General features: G+C 42.2%; 1 protein-coding gene across 5 annotated transcripts in view; it reads right to left on the bottom strand.

Annotated features, from left to right (window-relative positions):
• clec16a (C-type lectin domain containing 16A) overlaps positions 1-18823 on the bottom strand; it is a 270292-nt gene that overhangs the window by 99826 nt on the left and 151643 nt on the right. For all 5 annotated transcript variants that reach the window (XR_013500698.1, XR_013500697.1, XM_078240789.1 and 2 more), the window contains 3 exons: positions 12825-12875; positions 8488-8616; positions 6389-6509 (listed from right to left, as the gene is read on the bottom strand). Coding sequence is in view for 3 of the 5 variants with exons in the window: in XM_078240789.1 (XP_078096915.1) it covers positions 6389-6509; positions 8488-8616; positions 12825-12875 (301 nt within the window). In the remaining 2 variants the exon portion in view is untranslated. The remainder of the gene's footprint in view (positions 1-6388; positions 6510-8487; positions 8617-12824; positions 12876-18823) is intronic.

The following is an 18823-nucleotide window of genomic DNA, read 5'->3' as shown; positions in this document are numbered from 1 at the left end:
TTCCCAGGTCGGAGGTGACGATCACGAGGGGTCACGGGCTCAAGCTGAGAGGGGCGAAGTATAACTCAGACATCAGAGGGACGTTTTTTACACAGAGGGTGGTGGGGGCCTGGAATGCGCTGCCACGTAGGGTGGTGGAGGCAGGCACGCTGACATCGTTTAAGACTTACCTGGATAGTCACATGAGCAGCCTGGGAATGGAGGGATACAAACGATTGGTCTAGTTGGACCAAGGAGCGGCACAGGCTTGGAGGGCCGAAGGGCCTGTTTCCTGTGCTGTACTGTTCTTTGTTCTTTGTTCATCTTGGGGTCCATATCCACAGATCTCTAAAGGTTGCCACTCAAGTGGATAGAGCTGTGAAGAAGGCCTATAGTGTGTTAGCTTTTACGAACAGTGGGTTGGAGTTTAAGAGCCGTGGGGTTATGCTGCAACTGTACAGGACCTTGGTGAGACCACATTTGGAATATTGTGTGCAGTTCTGGTCACCTCACTATAAGAAGGATGTGGAAGCGCTGGAAAGAGTGCAGAGGAGATTTACCAGGATGCTGCCTGGTTTGGAGGGTAGGTCTTATGAGGAAAGGTTGAGGGAGCTAGGGCTGTTCTCTCTGGAGCGGAGGAGGCTGAGGGGAGACTTAATAGAGGTTTATAAAATGATGAAGGGGATAGATAGAGTGAACGTTCAAAGACTATTTCCTCGGGTGGATGGAGCTATTACAAGGGGGCATAACTATAGGGTTCGTGGTGGGAGATATAGGAAGGATATCAGAGGTAGGTTCTTTACGCAGAGAGTGGTTGGGGTGTGGAATGGACTGCCTGCAGTGATAGTGGAGTCAGACACTTTAGGAACATTTAAGCGGTTATTGGATAGGCACACGGAGCACACCAGGATGATAGGGAGTGGGATAGCTTGATCTTGGTTTCAGATAAAGCTCGGCACAACATCGTGGGCCGAAGGGCCTGTTCTGTGCTGTACTGTTCTATCTTTAAGATTCTTGTTTGCGGTGGAGCATGCCATTTTCAAAACGTGGAATTTATATGTAGCAAGATCACCTTGGCTGATGTTTTACGATGGTATTACTAATTAAACCTGCCTCGTTGCACAATACTATACCAGCATCCATTAGCACTTCTGTTCACCATCACACAGAGATGAACACAGAGCATTTAAAACATGGTGAATGGAGTTATCAATTGGGGAAAGTCTTTTGAAACCAGACACCAAGGTTTAGGGAGAGGAAATTGGGTTGATAAGTTTACATATGAAACCCTACATTGCCAGCACTATGAAACTTTTCATCTGAAAAACAGGACGCAATCCGTTCGACAATAGTTTCACTAGACTTGCTTTGGAAACAGAGCTGGAAAACTACTTGTACCTTTGGGGGAGACACAGTCTACTCAGATTAATTCAAAGTCATTTTGACCCATGAAAAAGAAACCCGAAATATTCTTCCTGTAATTCAAATTAAGCAATTATCATAAAACAGCATGCACGAGTTCAATTTCATTTTACAGAAAATGTGAATTAACCTTGCATTAGGAGACAGTCTATATATCATTGCACGTTACTAAATCATACTGGCACACAAGTGAATCTAACCTAATAATAGATTATTACTGACAAAAGTGTGTTGCGACATTTGCCCTAGAAGCAAATACTCAACCCAATGTAATCAAATTTTTAAAATCTACAGCTGATTATGCAAAATATTATTCATATTTCAGGTTTCTGCTTCATTGTTTTATTTTAGATTTTTTTTCTTGTTGTCGAAAGCTTCGTTTTATCAGCACATTTCAATCCTCGGTTTTGAAAAAAATAATGGCGTATACACTTTTGTTAATAATTCCAATGCTTACATATATATATTTTTTTTTTTTTGCCTTATTTTTGGTGCAATTACAAATCGCATAGGTGAATGCACTCTGAACTTTCTCCTCCCCTCTTAATCTTAAATCTTATCCTGCACGCCTGTTCTTCTTACATCTTTACTGTATTTAACACTAGAGCAGTTTCTACTCTAATTCAACCTTTTAAGAGGATGCCATTCATGATTTTGGCCATGGTGCTCTTAGTAATACGAGGAGGGTGGAAGTTGGATTAAAGGAAGTAAAACAGGGAGTTTTCAGTAAAGTTGGTTAAGTCATTGAATGCTCAACTACGACTATTGCTCTTCTACACACACTTGTTCATTTTGTCTACAACTGCAACTATAAAAATCAATGTTATGTTGTCAGCAGACAATTATGCCTGGTTGAACATTCCGAATTAAGTGCTTTAAAACAGAATTAAATCCACCTGTTCTATCAAGACTATTACGTGCCACTTGAAAAAGACACCTACGCTATAAGCCACTGACCAAAAAGCCAAATACCACAATACAAAGGAAATCTCACAGGTTAAAACCATCCCACTTTCATCATCCAAACTATAGTGTGGTTGAATCATTTACTGTAAAGCTGGTGAAGTGTACTGGAAAACCACTATTAAGCACCATACTACGCCCCACACCAATGTAGAGAAAGAATATGTGGAACACCTGACTAATATCATAAAGCCAAAAACACCCACGTACAAACTTAAACTTGCTTCAAAATGTTTGCATCAGTAAGATTTCTCACTTTACTGCAACATTTATGGACAGTTTAGAATTTCACCAAATAAAATATTAAATAGTAGCGTGTGGCAGGAAACATATAGATCCTAAAACAAAAGTTGGATTCTACACCACTCTATACTGGTTAATAAAGCATAATACTGTAAGTAACAAAATTCACACCTAGCCAGACTTTCTTTATCTTTTTATAGTGGGCAGAGAGAGATCAAGGTCTTTCAGCAATTGTATCCGTCTTGTTGAGGGGTTCTGAAAGTGTTTCTAAGACCTGAAGTTAAGAATAGTAGACCTGACGTATACAATACAATTGCAAATATAAGAGTGAGAAGGGGCGAAAGCAGAATGTGCTATTTTCCTCCTCCTTCTCCTCCGCCACCAAAGCCTATGAATTCTTAATTTCCGTCAGAAACTTAAATTTACAAAAATGATTAGACACGGAGCCAGAGGGGGGAACTTTACCAGCACGTCTGCCCAAGGTTCGTACAATCCCGCCCAAGGCCAATGGAGAATGACATTCTCCGAGCCGAGCCTGCCCCCTGGAATCGGGGCAGGGGTGCCAGTAAAATTCTGGCCAAAGTCAAGTGTTAGTAAAACAGGGTGAGAAGTTGGGAGATAATTAGAACCATGCATGCAGACATAATCCAGTAGCAATTATAAATTTATACATTCTGAACTTAATGTTTTATTTCTATTATAAACGCTTCTGCCCGCATTTATGATGGAAAAGACTAACCTTTAAAGTGCTCAAGTGGGGGATGAAAACATGGTTAAAAAGCAGGAGATAAAGGTGGCATAATGAGAGAAATTGAATAAATAAAGACATGCACAAGACAGGGTGTGGGAAGAGTCAACTGCGATAGGCAAGTAGAGTAGGACACAGGAAAGGCAGCAAAGTGGAGCAGGTATCAATGAGGTAGGAGTCAGGAGGATAAACGCTGTTTCCCATATAGGTCCAGACCACACCAATAGCATAGTGCTCCAAACCCAGCACCAACACACTTGCCTTTCCCACCCCTGGAAATGCCTGTACACACACTTGGTGGATAAGCTCAAATTATCAACAGGCTGATCACCAATAGCACCATGCAATTGGTCACAGTCTTGCTGGGCACATTTGAGAATCAGTTTGCTTCTGCAGGGCAAGTCAACCAACATGTACAAAAGTAGACCAATTAACACATCTTAGTGAAGAACAATGCACATTTTAGTGAAGAACAATGCACATTTGGAAGGGAAATACTATTTGTTCCAGTATAGGACGTACAACATTCCACAAAGAAATTATTATCCCATACCAGACAGACAACTTGTCCTTTTCATGCATATTTTCCCTATTCCACTGGCATCATAACTAAGTCACACCCTTTTAAGGAGCGTCTTGACAAGTACATGAATAGGATGGAAATAGAGGGATATGGTCCCCAGAAAGGTCAGGGGTTTTAGTTCAGTCGGGCAGCAGGGTCGGTGCAGGTTTGGAGGGCCGAAGGGCCTGTTCCTGTGCTGTAATTTTCTTTATTCTTTGTTCTAAGTGAATGAAGGAAGGCAAGTCCTTTTAACTAATTCCTAATAGTATGGTAGAAATACCACAGAGCTGCTCTTCTTTACATCCATAAGACACAAGAGCAGAATTAGGTCATTCAGCCCATCTGCTCTGCCATTCAATCATGCCTGATAAGTTTCTCCCGCCTTTTCCCTGTAACCTTTGATCTCCTTACCAATCAAGAACCTATCTTTCTCTGTCTTAAATACACTCAATGACCTGGCCTCCACAGCCTTCTGTGGTAATGAATTCCATAGATTCACCATTCTCTGGCTGAAGAAATTCCTCCTCATCCGGTTCTAAAGGGTCATTCGTTCATTCTGAGGCTGTGCCCTCGGATTGTAAACTCGCGTACTAATGGAAACATCTTCCCCACATCCACTCTATCCAGGCCTTTCAGTATTCTCTGAACAATGTTCAAAACAAATAAAATGAAAGTGCCACACAACAAGCTTTTCATTATTCTGAATGCTAGTATTTGAAGTTAACTGATACCATAGTTGTTAATAATTCCAGATTTACCTGGATAAATGGCACCTTGTTGTGTTATGAAGTCCCAGCATAGATCCTGTGGGACATCTAGTCATTTCATTCCGATTCGACTATATATCACCCTTACTCTCGCGAACCTATCTCCCAACCAGATCAATAATTCTACTTCAATTCTGCGAGTTTTATTTTAGTTAACAGTCTCTTTTGTGAAACCTTACTGAATGCCTTTCAGAATTCCACATAAACTACATCTGTTGTCTACTGAAGTCACTTTGCCAAGATGTTCAAATAGGTGTGTTTGACATGACTTGCCCATTAGAAATTCAAGTTTGCTCTCTCTGATCTGTAAATATGGATTCCAATAATTTCCCAACAACATGTGTTGGGACCAACAGGTCTATAATGTTCTGGGTGCTCTCTCAACTTTTTTATTTTACCCATCGTGGCCTAAACTTATTATAATGTATAAATACATGTGGCACAGATACCACAGGGGTACTCCTACAGTTTGATGGCCACTTTCCTGGGGCAGGATTGATTTGATTTATTATTGTCACTTGTATTAGTATACAGTGAAAAGTATTATTTCTTGCGTGCTGTACAGACGAAGCATACTGTTCATAGAGAAGGAAATGAGAGAGTGCAGAAAGTAGTGTTACAGTCATAGCTAGAGTGTAGAGAAAGATCAACTTCATGCAAGTTAAGTCAATTCAAAAGTCTGATGACAGCAGGGAAGAAGCTGTTCTTGAGTCGGTTGGTACGTGACCTCAGACTTTTGTATCTTTTTCCCAAAGGAAGGAGGTGGAAGAGAGAATGTCCGGGGTGCGTGGGGTCCTTAATTATGCTGGCTGCTTTGCCGAGGCAGCGGGAAGTGTAGACAGAGTCAATGGATGGGAGGCTGGTTTGCGTGATGGATTGGGCTACGTTCACGAGCTTTTGTAGTTTCTTGTGGTCTTGGGCAGAGCAGGATTGTGTTAGCTGCACAACCGACTCTCACACTAACTGTTCTGCTTCGTGCTGAGACTGGTAATCAAAATGGAACAACTTAATTGCTCACAGCACTGTCGCTGCCCATCCTGCTTAGCATAAAATTCATCCATCAGATTATCATAAGCAGTATGTAGACTCTTTTTTTTTGAATCTGCACGTTAACCTTAGATTTTTCTTTGCATTTCTTCCTCATGTCTTCAAAATAGATCAACACTGGCTTCATTCATTAACTTAACCCCACAATCTACAGGTTGGGAATGAGATCTAAAAGGATTACTTAAAAGAAGTTTAAACAGAATTCCTCACAGCACACCCATGCTATAAAAACAGTTCTTTCCACAAGTACAAGGGGCCATCAGATCCAAAGTAGACACAACATTCAGGTGGTGAAAAGTTACTGTATCAGCTGATTCTGAGAGTCATCACCAGATTTCCTTGACTGTGGTTTTCAACATCAACAACTTCAATGAGTCAATGGTCAACGTATTTTCCTGTATGTATCATGTAACAAAACTACAACAACTTCGCAAAATATATATTTTTCCATTAAATAAAAATGCAAGGGAAGTTTCACACAACGCATGAACTGGTATGTTTCCCCTTTTTCAAAAAAATTCTGTGTGGTGTTTTCTTTGACTAAAAATGAGAAAGAAAGGTAAACCATGTGCTTAAAATAAAAAAAGAACACTGTTCCTCTAGTAGCTATCATGAGAAACAAGGCAAGCAGCGCTAACAATATATTTAAGTACTTACTCAGATCTAATACATCATCTGTTTTAATCAGATCCTCATCTCTCGTCAGTGGTAGTTGAGTCTCAGGCTCTCTTTGTAGTTGTAGGGATAAAGAGCGGAGCATAAAGAAAACCCTGATAGCCTAAAAAACATTTTAAAAAAGGTTTAGCAATATAATAGCTATGTTGCAGTGCTATTGCAAATAACAAGAAATGTCACACTGATCCAGGGAAGTTAACCACAAGGGCCGAAATTCTCCAGTCGCCGCCGGCGAGGTTCTCCAGTCCCGCTGGCAGAGCATCCCTGCCCGCAGGTTTCCCGCCCACAAGGGGTGGCGTCAATGGGAATTCCTATTGACAGCAGTGGGAGCAGAGAATCCCGCTGCTCACAAACAATGTGCCAGCTTCCATTGGCGGAAAACCGCACTGCTGGAAGGCCCGAGAATCCCGGCCAAGGTCTTTATGTCCTCTTATTTGGACTTAAAAGATCCCATTGCACAATTCAAAGAGCAGCAAGTGTGTTTTCCATGTCCTGGCTAATTTCAACCAACCTCATAAAAAAGGTGATTTTCAGATCATTGCTTAATTGCAGTTCATGTAACCTAGTAATGTGCGCATTGGCTGATGTATTTTCATACTTTACAACAGTGACCAGGCTTCAAAAAGTAACTAATCAACCGTGAAATGCTTTGGGGAATACTGAGAATGTGAAAGGAGCCAAGTAAATGCAAAGTTCTTCCTTCTTCACAAAGGTTTGCTGCAACTCTTTTTAAAATATACAACTTCTCATTTTATTTACCAACTCTATTCCTCTCCCTGGCAACTGACTTGAGGCTGAACAAGACTTTGTAACTGGATTTGACCCCAGAATGAGCATCCGACCACATATCTGCGTCCACACAATGACAGACACATTTTCATCTCTGTAACACTGCACAACTCCCCAACTCATTTGCTGCTGAAACGCTCGTCCAGGCCTTTGTTACCCCTAGGTTTGACTATTCCAAAACTTCTGACTGGCTTCCCACATTTTACCCTCCATAAATTTGAGGTCATCACATATTCTGTTGTCCATGTCCTTCCTCATGCCAACTTGATTGACTATTTGATTATTTTTTGCATCTGTACATCATGTAGCGAACAATGCAAATCTTTTATTAGCTGACTAAATATAAAACTGGAAAGTGCTGGAAAGAGTGCAGAGGAGATTTACCAGGATGCTGCCTGGTTTGGAGGGTAGGTCTTATGAGGAAAGGTTGAGGGAGCTAGGGCTGTTCTCTCTGGAGCGGAGGAGGCCGAGGGGAGACTTAATCGAGGTTTATAAAATGATGAAGGGGATAGATAGAGTGAACGTTCAAAGACTATTTCCTCGGGTGGATGGAGCTATTGCAAGGGGGCATAACTATAGTGTTCGTGGTGGGAGATACAGGAAGGATATCAGAGGTAGGTTCTTTACGCAGAGAGTGGTTGGGGTGTGGAATGGACTGCCTGCAGTGATAGTGGAGTCAGACACTTTAGGAACATTTAAGCGGTTATTGGATAGGCACATGGAGCACACCAGGATGATAGGGAGTGGGATAGCTTGATCTTGGTTTCAGATAAAGCTCGGCCCAACATCGTGGGCCGAAGGGCCTGTTCTGTGCTGTACTGTTCTATGTTCTAAAACCTCCTCAAGCAAAATTTAACTTTAGGAGATTTATGTGAACCAAAAAAGACAACGAAAGACTTCTCGTTTCATACAATTATATTCTTATTTTGAAGTGAGCGTGTGCATCAACATAAAACAAATTAACTCAGTTGGGGCGAACGGGATCAAAGGTTATGGGGAGAAAGCAGGATTAGGCTATTGAGTTGGACGATTAGCCATGATCGTGATGAATAGCGGAGCAGGCTCAAAGGGCCAAATGGCCTCCTCCTGCTCTCATCTTCTATGTTTTGTTTAAATGGTTTAAATACTAAATTGACCTTAGTGTCAGGGGATTAGCAGGGTAAATATGTGGGGCGACAGGAATAGGGTCCAGGTGGCATTGTGGTCAGTGCAGACTCAATGGGCCAAATGGCCTCCTTCTGCACTGTAGGGATTCTACAATTTAGCAGTTTTGACTGTATTCTGATACTTACCCGTCTTGTTCTCTCCACATCGCCACATGGTAGCCTTTTCACAAAATCTATACCAGTTAGAGGGGTGCCAGTCGGAGGTAGCAGAATGGATGCATCCATCATCAGGTACTCTACATTCAGGGGTTTACTCTTGAAGAAAAACAAACATAAGTTACCAGAAACTCAATCGACCTGAAATGTCAACTCTGCTTCTCTCTCCACAGATGCTTCCAGACCTGCTGAGTATTTCCAGGATTTGCTTTGAAACAGATTGAGGGTGGCCAAATGCAACCTAGTTTCCATTAAATACAAACAGCAGTTAAAAAACTCTTTAATTTGCCAACAGTTACTGAAGAATCTCTACAGCTATTTTAAATGATTATTCTTCTGCCTGGTTTGGAGGGTAGATCTTATGAAGAAAGCTTGAGGGAGCTTGGGCTGTTCTCTCTGGAGCGGAGGAGGTTGAGGGGAGACTTAATAGAGGTTTATAAAATGATGAAGGGGATAGCGTGAACGTTCAAAGACTATTTTCTCGGGTGGATGGAGCTATTACAAGGGGGCATAACTATAGGGATCATGGAGAGGGATATAGGAAGGATGTCCGAGGTAGGTTCTTTACTCAGAGTGGTTGGGGTGTGGAATGGACTGCCTACAGTGATAGTGGAGTCAGACTCTTTAGGAACATTTAAGCGGTTATTGGATAGGCACATGGAGCACACCAGGGTGATAGGGAGTGGGATAGCTTGATCTTGGTTTGAGATAAAGCCCAGCACAACATCGTGGGCCGAAGGGCCTGTTCTGTGCTGTACTGTTCTATGTTCTTCTTGTAGGGAGCAGAAACTTTGAAGAGCCTGAGTAACAAAAACGAAATTCCCAGAGAACCAGAAGGCAACATTTTAGTGAGCTAACAACATTATAGTAATTTTTCCTCTCTACACGTTCTTGGTCAATTGTTTGCATTCCCACCCAGCAACTTTTCTTTGCCTACTTCACCACTCCTGAAGGTCATGACACATGGCAGCTGTTCCCTATTGGCTATTTTCTTTTTAAATGGATGTTCAAGAAGTGTTCTCAAAGTCAGGCTCAATCTCCTTGTCGCATTCCCAGCAGCAATGCATAGTTGATCATGAGCAGGAACCTTGGCTAATTTTGTTTTTTTGCTGTACTGGAGACATTGAGATCAATGGCAATAACATAATGTCACTCAGAGAAGCTAACGCATGACAGAGTGATCAAGATACGTTTATGGTTTCTTCTCATGTTTCATCTGGAAAGCTGCCACTTTGCATGTATACAAATGAGAAACACAAGAAAAATATTCAGGAGGGAGGCAGAATTATAAAATAACTCTTTACTGGAAAGGCCCGATTGTGATCTGGGAACATTGGCACAAAACATTCATTTCCGAGAAGCGTTAAGATCTGGAATGTTGCGCCTGTCCATTATAAAATCCTGCCAATACTAATAAAGTACATGGGCAATGGAATTTTCAAATGCTGAAAACCTGAAATAAAAACAGAAGGTATCAAAAGCGTACAGCACCTGAATAAAGAGGAGATCGGTTAACATCGGGAGTGAACAGCTTAAATTCAATTAACAACCTGGTAAATAAGATATCTTTTAATTTGGCTGAAATAAAGAAAGGTGAACAGGACCGTGGTTAAGAGGCCGGTATGTGCCTCCTGTCACAAAGTTAGTTCCCGGATTTAACATCAATCAATAGGGTTTTTTTTTAAAAAGTTGCATGATGATGAAAAAAATCTGGATGATTGGTCTTGGATCACAATTTCATAGTTTAGTTATCGCGAGCATTCTTTCCCTGTTTATATCTTTTCCATCACAAAGACCGCCTACTTTAATCTCTACCCACTTCAGCCCATTTCTTACAGAAATGTTCATCTACATTTGTCACCTCCAGGCTTGAGTATCTCAATATTCTTGTGGCAACCTCTCTTCATTCACAAACTTTAGTTGATCTAAAACTCTGCTGCTCACAATGAATCTTACATCAAGCCCCCTCCAGGTATCGGAAGAAGTCTCTCACCACCAGGTTAAAGTCCGAAAGGTTTATTTGGAATCACGAGCTCTCGGAGCGCTGCTCACCCACCTGATGAAGGAGCAGCACTCCAAAAGCTCGTGATTCCAAATAAAACTGCTGGACTTTAACCTGGTGTTGTAAGACTTCTTACTGTGCCCACCCCAGTCCAACACCGGTATCTCTCCACATCATGGTCTCCAGGTATCAACCATCCTTGCTAACCTTCGCTGGTTTCTGGTTCCCCAGTGCCACAGATTTAAAATTCTCATCCTTGTGTTTAAAACTTTTCCGTGACTTAATCCATTCCCTTCTCCATTCCCTCCTCCAGGACTGCAACACCTTCACAAACTCTGACCCTTCAATTCTGTTCTCCTCTGCGCACCTAAGCCACCTAAGCCCCCTCACATTTGAAATTCTATCCCAAAAGCCCTCCATCACCTCCTCCACCCTTTAAGGCTTGCCTAAAGCCGAACTTCAAAATCGAAATGGATTTCTCCTTGTTTGGCTTTAGGTCCATTTTGTGTTTCATTCCTCTGAAGTGCCTTTGCGACATTTAAGCAGGCAAATTGTTTTTCCTTCTCTTATACCTCCTTCCACTTTCCATTCTTTGATCTTCAATTTTTGATTTCTTGTCTATGTCTTATTGGGCTATTTCCATGCTATTTTTGTTTACAATCTGACTGACATGATCTTTATACATCAGGCAGAAATGTTTCACCTTTTGTTTTAAGGGGCAAATTGAAACTCTGCACAAAAGACAATATTGTAAGTCTGAAACAACTGTTGCTTCTTTGGGTTTGCTGCAACGCAGCTACATCTAAAAAGCTGTATTGAGAAATGTATGGGAGGCACGGTGGTTAGCACTGCTGCCTCACAGCACGAGGGACCTGGGTTCGATTCCCGGCTTGGCCCCCCCCCCCCCCCAATGTCTGCGTGGGTTTGCTCCGGGTGCTCCGGTTTCCTCCCACAGTCCGAAAGATGTGTTGGTTAGGGTGCATTGGCTGTGCTAAATTCTCCCTCAGTGTACCCCGAACAGGCGCCGGAGTGTGATGACTAGGGAATTTTCACAGTAACTTCATTGCAGTGTTAATGTAAGCCTACTTGAGACACTAATAAAATAAACTTAAAACTGTGTCAAGATAACCACAAATAAGGATTTGTGCAATGTAATGTCTGCTGACTGACATTTGGTGCAATATATTTAATCTCAATGGCAAGAAAGATCATCTCCAATTGACTGAAATGTACGGTACCGATAATAAACAGAGGACTTTCTCAGAATTTGAAGGACTACTCCAAGGGGATAGAAATTATGGTTCAGCTTAACAAAACACAGGTTAGACCAAACCTGGCAGATTGTGAGCAGAGCTGGGGACCACATCTTGGAAGGACATAGTGGCTTTCGAGGGAGTACAGCATAGGTTTACCAGAATGATACCTGGGCTTCACTATTTAAACTACAAGGAAGAGATTACACAAACTAAGCTTTTATTCCCTGAAATTTAGACGGTAAAAGAGTAATTTGACGAAGTTTTCAAGATACTATGGGGAACAGATAGGGGAAATAGGGAGAAACTACTTTCACCGGTTGGGATGTCTCGCACTACACAGCACAGTCTAAAAATTAAAGTAGGCCTTTCAGGGTGAAATTAAGTACTTCTGTACAAAAGGTGGTAGAAGTTTGGAACACCCTTCCACAAATGACAAGTGATACTAGATCAATTGCTAATTTTAAATCCGAGATCGATAGATTTTTGTTAATGGAGTTAGGTCAAAGCAATTAGGTCCATGGAATTAGGTCAAACGAGTCGTGACCTCATTAAATGGCAGAACAGGTGTGAAGGACTAAATGCTCTCATGTTCCCAATGCTGTCCAACCTAATCTGAAAACCATGACAACTTTGTTAAACACACTAATGATATTATTGATCAAATGTTCCATATCATTGATAAATATGTTTGACATTGAGTAGTAATAAATAATCTCAACGTACGTCATCAATACAATTTATGACACACTAATAATGTCCCTAATTGATGCTTTTCTTGCACTATTTAGGACTATGAATAGATTTTTCCAAGAATCCGCGTAGGCAGAAAAGAGGATCTACAAGGGATACATATTCTTGTGAAATTCTGGGGTGATACTTTGTTTTTTGCTTATCCTTAAGAAAACATTGCTCTACCCCACAAGGTAAAGCGTGCATAATTTGCTAATAAAAGCACATAAATGATTTTCCATGCTTGAGCTGTAGGAATACATATTATAGAATTTAGGCTAAAGACATTCAAATGCCGCACTGGGAGCTAACTCACTTACCATCATGCCTCGATATTCATCTTCAAACATATCAAGGAAAATTTCTTCCCCCTAAGAATAAAGGAAATGAAAAGAAGTTTTTCCAATTTTGTTTAAACTTTGCAAAAAAAAATCCCTGCCCTTCAATTTATCTACATTTCCACATAACCCTCACAAAGGTGAATAGACTGGAAATGTGCTTCCTCTAGACAGGGAAAGCAGTAGAGGAAATCAGGCAAAGATATCCCAACAACTTCAAGCTAGCTCAACAACCATACGGTTTGAGCTACGGTGACCTATCGGGTAAGTGAAGTGCCATAGGTTTGACTCTAGACATTACTCATTCAAAACCATTTTGGTTGAAGATCTGCTTTTATGTGCAAATGCTTTAAATTCTTGATCAACCTCAAGGGCGGCACAGTGGCACAGTGGTTAGCACTGCTGCCTCACAGTGCCAGGGACCCAGGTTCAATTCCAGCCTGAGGTCAACTGTTTGCACCTTCTTCCCATGTCTGCGTGAGTTTCCTCCGGGTGCTCCGGTTTCCTCCCACAGTCCAAAGATGTGCAGGTTAGGTTGATTGGCCATGCTAAATTGCCCCTTAGCGTCAGGTGAATTAACAGAGTAAATATGTGGGGTTACAAGAATAGGGCCTCAGTGGGATTGTGGTTGGTGCAGAATCAATGGGCTGACTGGCATCCTTTGCACTGTAGGGATTCTATGATTCTAAGATGCCACCCCAACATAATGCTCCAGCTAGCAAAACAGCTAAAAACATCAAGGAAAGATGTCCAAAAGACATAGTCAAGTGAACTCCAATAACAGGTTAATACAGTAAGGATTGGTATGCTCTACACTCATTTTAAGAATGTAAAACAGGCGTTAAACATACCAATTTAGCAGTGAGACAGCCTGCGGAGGTGTAGGTGCCACCAATAAAGTCATTCTTAAATGTCTCGAAAGGTCAGTTAAAACAATCGTTGGGCCTTTCTATTTTGTTAGGGGTTTGTAAATGGGCGTAATTTTGAATTAGTCATGACGAGCAGCTGGAAGACCTTTCCATTCAGGATTCACCAGTGAAGCTAATGAAAGGCAAGGTACAAAAAGCCTTGCTGGGGAGTTACGAAGAGCAGGATGCTCCCCTAGCTCATTGTGCATTGTGACCGCCCACCATTGCCCACTCCAACCACTGTTGTGAGAATGTATTAGAGTGTTGATTTGGAGGCCTGCTTGGCTGCCTGAATACCAGCTGTTTGGTGGTACACAGTTAAGCATGCGCAGCTTGCTGCTCCAGATTAAAATCGGGCCCCAGGCTCAATAACGATTGGGTTTTGGGTCTACCTCTCTGGCAAAGGGATCATTCCCTGTAATCAGTTCATGGCAGCACCGTGCAATCTCCCCGAAATGTTAGTTGGATGGTTTCTACTTAAATCAACTACAAATCAGCAAAAAGTGCCTTTCCTTCAATCATTTATCTCAGTGTGTATATATCAGAAAAATGTCACAATTCAGCGACTTCCTGAATTGTTTGCAATCTATTTTCCAAGAAGTGGTATGCATTTCACCAGTCTATTCTTTCCCAACAAAGAAACACATTTAAATGGTATCAATTCACAGTAGTTGAGTAAAAAATTTATTTTTGACTTCCTTTCATTTGAAGAAATTGATAAAAAGGAAAGCTATTATGAAGTCAGCCTATTGCAAAAGAAAATCAGAAAATCAAAGGAAGTTTGTGTTCTTCAAACTGAGACAGAAATCTTCAAAAGGTCACAAAAATTCCAAACGTCGTTGAATTTACATAATCACGATCAGAGACAGTCATAATTCACTGAAAACTTCCACGTTACAGTTCTGCTTAAATAAAACAGGACATTTAGGTTCACAAGAACTTCTAATGTCGCCTGGATTTTATTTTACTGAGTGGGCAGCACGGTGGCACAGTGATTAGCACTGCTGCCTCAGCTCCAGGGACCCAGGTTCAATTCCCAGCTTGGGTCACTGTCTGTGTGGAGTTTGCACGTTCTCCCCGTGTCTGCGTGGGTTTCCTCCGGGCGCTCCGGTTTCCTCCCACAGTCCAAAGATGTGCAGGTTAGGTTGATTGGCCATGCTAAATTGCCCCTTAGTGTCCTAGGATGTGTATGTTGGAAGGATTAGCAGGGTGGGGTTTTGAGGATAGGGCCTGGGTGGGATTGTGGTCAGAGCAGACTTGATGGGCCGAATGGCCTCCTTCTGCACTGTAGGAATTCTATGATGCACAATTATTTGAAATAAAGATCACAAAATACACATGTTTTGAGGAGGAAAGAGATGGGTCGCCAATGTAAAAATACATTTATCCATTAGGATCAAGGATGGTCAAACACGTACCCTCTCCAGCTAGTATAGGTTTACTTAAATGAGCCTATTTTGCAAATATAGGCAGCAGCGACATCTAACTCTTGCCTAATGCTGATGCATAAATTTAGTTTTCGGCAAAAGAATACTTAATTAAATGAACAAGATGATGATGATGATTCAAGGTGTAGATTGATGAAAAATAATTCTTACAGAAGCAAGAAACTGCACCATTTATACATCAGAGTGATGTATAAATCCAAAAGTTCCCAATGGTTCCTACACTCCCACAGAAAACTGAGAAATTCCGAGCTGTTTACCTCACCTACCGCTTCTGTGCAAGAGAGACATCAGATTGAAGGATTAACTGTGATCAGATAAATAGATTGGGTGGAATTCCAAGCAAGCCTTTCCCTGTTTAGAATTTTAAAAATTTCTTTCATGGGATGTGGGTGCCCTCGAGAAAGTGATGGCATTGCGCCACCTTTGCAAACATAATGGCCTGCTAGGCCATTCCAGAGGGCAGTTAATAGTCAACCACATTGCTGTGGGCCTACAGTCACATGCAGGTCAGACTGGGTAACAATAAGAACATAAGAACATAAGAAATAGGAGCAGGAGTAGGCCATCCAGCCCCTCGAGCCTGCTCCACCATTCAATAAGATCATGAAGTGATTTAAACATATTCAACGAGGTAGCCTCCACCACTTCAGTGGGCAGAGAATTCCAGAGATTCACCACCCTCTGAGAGAAGAAGTTCCTCCTCAACTCTGTCCTAAACTGACCCCCCTTTATTTTGAGGCTGTGCCCTCTAGGTCTAGCTTCCTTTCTAAGTGGAAAGAATCTCTCCATCTCTACCCTATCCAGCCCCTTCATTATCTTATAGGTCTCTATAAGATCCCCCCTCAGCCTTCTAAATTCCAACGAATACAAACCCAATCTGCTCAGTCTCTCCTCATAATCAACACCCCTCATCTCTGGTATCAACCTGGTGAACCTTCTCTGCACTCCCTCCAAGGCCAATATATCCTTCCGCAAACAAGGGGACCAATACTGCACACAGTATTCCAGCTGCGGCCTCACCAATGCCCTGTACAGATGCATCAAGACATCTCTGCTTTTATATTCTATCCCCCTTGCGATATAGGCCAACATCCCATTTGCCTTCTTGATCACCTGTTGCACCTGCAGACTGGGTTTTTGCGTCTCATGCACAAAACAATGGCAGATTACCTTCCCAAACGGATGAACCATATCAGTTTTTAACGAAAATCTGGTAGTTATGTGCTCACTGTTACCGGCATTGGGTTTTTATTCCAGGTTTAAAGTTAAAAGTTTATTAGTCACAAGTAGGCTTACATTAACACTGCAATGAAGTTACTGTGAAAATCCCTGAGTTGCCACACTCCAGCACCTGTTCGGGTGCACTGAGGGAGAATTTAGCACGGCCAATGCACCCTAACCAGCACGTCTTTCGGACTGTGGGAGCACCCGGAGGAAACCCACGCAGACAGAGAGAACGTGCAGACTCCACACAGTCATCCAAGGCCAGAATTGAACCCAGGTCCCTGGCGCTGAGAGGCAGCAGTGCTAACCATTGGGCCACCGTGCCGCCCAGATTTATTAAGCTAACTGAAATTTAAATTTCCCCCATTTGTGGTGAGATTTAAACTCATGTTTCTGGATCATTAGTTGAGGCATCCTTTATTCAAAACTTAAACCATAAACAATAAGCAAACGGCAATGAATAAATAACCTGCAAACCAATAAACAGGTACATTTAATTTGTTTTCACTTTCCTTTTGGTTTTACTTCTGCTGTGGGCACAGCAGATTTATTTCTGAGTGACTGTGATTCAGGAGTGAAATATATAATGCTTCTTTCTTCTACATGCCTCCAAGTTACCTCTGGTGCAAAGTGAAAGTTCAGTTGAATGTTTAACGAGCAAGAATCATAAAAACATCGATAAACAAAGATACTTTAGACCAGGTCTCGTTATCTCAACTGTTAATTCACACTCTGAAACCACCCAGTTCCACACCTTTTCACAGCTACTTCAAACAAAAGAACAAGAACAATACAGCACAGGAACAGGCCCTTCGGCCCTCCAAGCCCGCGCCGCTCCCCGGTCCAGGATTGAATCCTGAATCCAGGATCCCCGTCCAACTAAAACTGAGGACTACTCCATGAGCTTGGTCACACAACCTAAATGGCCTTGTTTTTGCACTTATCTTGTTCTTTTATCTCTTGCTTTGTCCTTGCATTAATAAAATGCAAGTTGCCAGCTATATAACCATTAATGAATTTCTTACATGTTTTTGTAGAAATTCATGGTTAGTGAAGCAAAATTCAACCATGAACCTTTCCGCAATTTATTTCTTTAACCAAGATGGAAAAGATGGGTAAATGAGCACTGTACTCGGGTTTCACTGTTACACCTCTCCCGAAATTATTCACTTTAGTGGAAACATTTCTGTATTCTTGACCATGTACTTCACCGAGATTACACCCACAACTTTCCCCTCTCCGAACATATCAAACCAAATTGATGGAAACAGAACTGGGATTTTCTGGGAAAGGGCCTGCTCGCAGGTCCCAAGACCGCATGGATGGAAAGTGAGGCTCCAGCGGCAACCTTACCAACCGCGGCCTTTTAACTGGCTGCAACTGTGCACACCATTCAGTTAAGGGGGGCTGGCTTGCGCTCCAAGTGGCAGTGCTACTGGGAGAGGTAGCCGCTGCAAGGGGACCAAGTGGGTGCCTCCATTTTGAGGCGCCTGAAGAGGGCAGCCAGACATTTTGTTCCCTGTCAGTGCCAACAGGCAGGCCCTGCCTGCAGGAGAGTTAGCGCTGCTGTGATGACTATCAACGCTGGAGACCGCTGGAGTCTCCAGATGCAACGTCCCCTTCTGGGAAGACATCGAGAGGCTGCCCCCATGCAGATAGCTGCCTCCCCACTCTTCACCACTGGCAAAATGCAGAGGGCCCAAGAAAATGGTCCTCAATTGGCTGCCATTGTCACCACTGGCAAAATAGTTTACCCAACGTGGTCCCCTGTCATTTTACCAGCACCATCCCTCCTCGCCAAACGTTGCTAATTTCAGTTAAGATAATCCTGCCTTTCATAGTTCTTTATCGGTAATACGTGCCCTACTCTGGCTTTCATCTTAATTGTTTTAATTTTTATTTTAAACACTTCTCTGCTATTGGATGGTAACTTGGGCCAACTGTTATCCACAAGTATTACACATTCCTGTCAGGCAACAATACAGCTCTGGAGCAGCAAAAACAACATAAAAGAAAGACTTGCGCTTAAACGTATTACGTTGCTCACAAACATATCCAAATATCTGACGTGAAAACAATTTATAATGATAGTCGTTATGTGAGCAGAGAGTGCGCTGCAGCAGAACAAAGTGAAGCAACTTCTGACTGGTGTAAAATGTGCACTGATTTTCAGCTGTCAAACTGAAACTGAACAACGTAATCCCTCGGGACATTTTCAGCTTTCACAATGCACGAAGCATTCGGAACAAGGTGAATGAGTTGATGGTGCAAATCAGCACATGTGGGTACGATCTAGTGGCCATTACAGAAACGTGGCTGAAAGGTGACCAGGACTGGGAGATGAATATCCAGGGGTATCAGGCGTTTAGGAAGAATAGACAGGAAGGAAAAGGTGGTGGGG

Source organism: Mustelus asterias, chromosome 23 (genome assembly GCF_964213995.1).
Source record: "Mustelus asterias chromosome 23, sMusAst1.hap1.1, whole genome shotgun sequence".
NCBI lineage: Eukaryota > Metazoa > Chordata > Chondrichthyes > Carcharhiniformes > Triakidae > Mustelus > Mustelus asterias.
The sequence above is the reverse complement of the archived record's forward strand: the minus strand, read 5'-3'. Positions and strand labels throughout refer to the sequence as shown.